We start from the raw sequence: 2,594 nt of genomic DNA, 5'->3' as shown, positions 1-2,594 counted from the left end.
GGGGTCAAAGGACGGTCCCCATTTGGGACTTTTGGTCCGAAGGCTTTAAGCCGATGTGCTTTGCCCATTTCTACACTCAAAAGAACCAAAACTGTTACATAAAAAAATAAAAAAAGCCCAAATTCACAAAGCTGAACAATGGAAGAAGAGCCCAACTGTCACTTCTCACTTCTAGTTTCTACACAGAGACATTGGTTTTTACTTTTTAACCTGGAAGCTATAATATATATGTGTCCCAGAAAAAGAATAATCACAAACCCATCACTTTCCTTCGTAGCGCGTGCACACACGTTCAGTCCAACCCCATTGAATGAAACCGAAGGTACAGTCCACGCGCCATCATTTCTCACCGACCTTATTATCTACATTTCTCATCATCTATTCTCTCAGAGACTGACACGGATTGGTACCCATTACCCAAAACCAACAAACAAATAAATTAGAAAACACAGCCACATAGTAAATTTGAGAAAAATCAAAGCTTTTTTCAGTTGCAGAAAACATGGAAGAAGACCAAGAAACAGTACCCACTTCACCAGCACAAGCATCAGCACCATCATCAACGTACATGTTACTTCTTAGGATTATGAGCAAAAGGAGAACATGGGTATGTATTTTTGTTACAGTTTATGGCATCCTTTTAACTTGTTCTTGGAATTTCCTTGAATCCATACTTTCTTGGTACAAATTACAAGCCCAGTCATCTTCTTCTTCTTCATCATCATCTGGGTGGCCTGCCCTTTATGCCTCTGTGCTTCTTGGGGCAGTATTTGGGATGCTTTCAATGGTTGCAGCCCTTGCAGTGATGGTTCCTGCCACTTTGGTCACATGGATCACGGTTATGGTTTTATTGACCTTCTTTGGGAAGCCAAAGAGGGATTTAGTTGTGGAAGGAAGGATGATTACTAAGGAAATTGTTGGGTTTCTGCTCAAGATTTTGTTGAAAGAGGGGAATGTTGTGGCTGCCGTTTGTGCTGTTTTGGGCTACTTTGCACTTGTGAGGAGGAATAATGAGGGTGATTTATTGAATAGTTAGATGGGTTTGGTTTCTGATTTTGAATTTGAAATTTGATGAGGTTGGTCTGTGATGTAGGGATTTTGATTTTGGGGAGATGGGTTTCAAATTCAGAATTCTTGTAGGCTGGGTATGTAACTCTAGCGGTTCTAGATTTGTTAATTATAATGTATGTTTTTGGTGATTATAATTATAATGAGCTGCTCTTCCTTATGCTATGGTGTGGGGTCAATTGTGCCTCTTTTGCGGAAGAAAAATATTGTCCGATGCCTCTTTAGTTCTTACCAATTTTAGCAATTTCTTTTTATAGGTCAATTTTAGCATTTTACAGATGTATTCTCTATAAAAAGAATTTAATAACATTTTTTTTTATAAGAAGGGCCAGATTTAGATTTTATTTATATATTAATATTAGTTCATAGGGCATTGTGATATGGTAATGGTGTGGGGGTAAATTGTGCGTTTTGTGCCAAAGAAAAGGTTCTCCATTGCCCCTTTAGTTCTTACCAATTTTATCATTACAAAAAAAAGAGGTTGCAAGAGAAAATCGAGTAGTCAAGCAATCATAAAATATCTAACTAGCTCAATCACTAACTGAGGCTTTAGAGCCGAATTATACAAGTGTGCGGGCCAAAAATATGTCGTTAACGTTTTTGAGCTCACAATCTATTTGTTTTGTGGGGTTTGAGTTTCCTATTATAGGCAATCTTTCACTTTGAGATCCATGCAATCACTTAAAATTTTGTAAGCTCCTCCCTTTCTCTAAGTCTCTCTCCCTCTTCTTACAGTAGTCTCTCTCTTCTCATAGTAGTCTCTCTCTTTTCTCTGTGTTTCTCTCTGAAATTGTCAACCCCCATTTCTCCTTTCATTCTTCTATTTATAGCTCTAGATAAGTGGAGATGTCATGATTATTTCTCCTTACCAGTGCAAATGAGAGTCTAATTCTATCATCTTTAGGTGGGTTTCTAGTAGGAAAGTGGGAGTGGCATTGGAACTGATTACCACCATTATTTACCCGCCGGCAGTGATATTCCCGAAGGCATTACCGTACAACTGGGTATGGGGGTTATCTGGGCAACGATACTCCCGACCAGGTTAAAGACGATCCGGGGGGAGGGAAAATTTGCCCGTGGTATTTAAGTTAGCGAGGTCCTATTTGAGTTTTGGTGCACAAATTGGGCCTCGGGGCATCAGGATTGAGGCCGATGGGCAAGGTTTGGGTCCAAGGCCCATAGGGCCTGGGGCCTATTTCCGTACCGAGGCTTGGGCTCGAGGCCCATGGGGCCTGAGGCCCAACCCCGTACAATAGCCCCCCCCCCCTTGATTCGTATCCAAATCCTAGGCAAGAACTAAGGAAGGCGCACTCCTAAGATTCCCCGGGAAGCTCGAGCGTCGATTACTGAACGGATGGGACGCTCATTTATGTGCCCTCGAAAGGTGCGTCGTGCCAGCCCGTCAGATATTAACTGTCATCATTTCCTGACGGTTCGTGAATCAAAGTGGTGCGCGTGTCAGTTACGAAAAGAATCCGAAAAGTTTTTCCCGCTTCCCCTTTGCATTAAATGTTTCCATCCCCATC

General features: G+C 41.5%; 1 protein-coding gene across 1 annotated transcript; it reads left to right on the top strand.

Moving 5' to 3' along the window:
- Nucleotides 1-289: 289 nt before the first annotated feature.
- On the top strand, nucleotides 290-1,393 carry LOC142638804 (uncharacterized). The gene has a single exon (XM_075812867.1). The coding sequence runs from the start codon at nucleotides 503-505 to the stop codon at nucleotides 1,034-1,036; it is 534 nt and encodes a 177-aa protein (XP_075668982.1). The 5' UTR covers nucleotides 290-502; the 3' UTR covers nucleotides 1,037-1,393.
- The last annotated feature ends 1,201 nt before the right edge of the window (nucleotides 1,394-2,594 follow it).

The sequence above is a fragment of the Castanea sativa genome, chromosome 6 (assembly GCF_040712315.1).
Source record: "Castanea sativa cultivar Marrone di Chiusa Pesio chromosome 6, ASM4071231v1".
Classification (NCBI taxonomy): Eukaryota; Viridiplantae; Streptophyta; class Magnoliopsida; order Fagales; family Fagaceae; genus Castanea; species Castanea sativa.
This window is presented reverse-complemented; position numbering and strand designations above follow the sequence as displayed.

What these genes read in the sequence shown, in the direction of transcription:
- LOC142638804 (XM_075812867.1), top strand. Translation starts at nt 503, where the DNA reads ATGGAAGAAGACCAAGAAACAGTACCCACTTCACCAGCACAAGCATCA.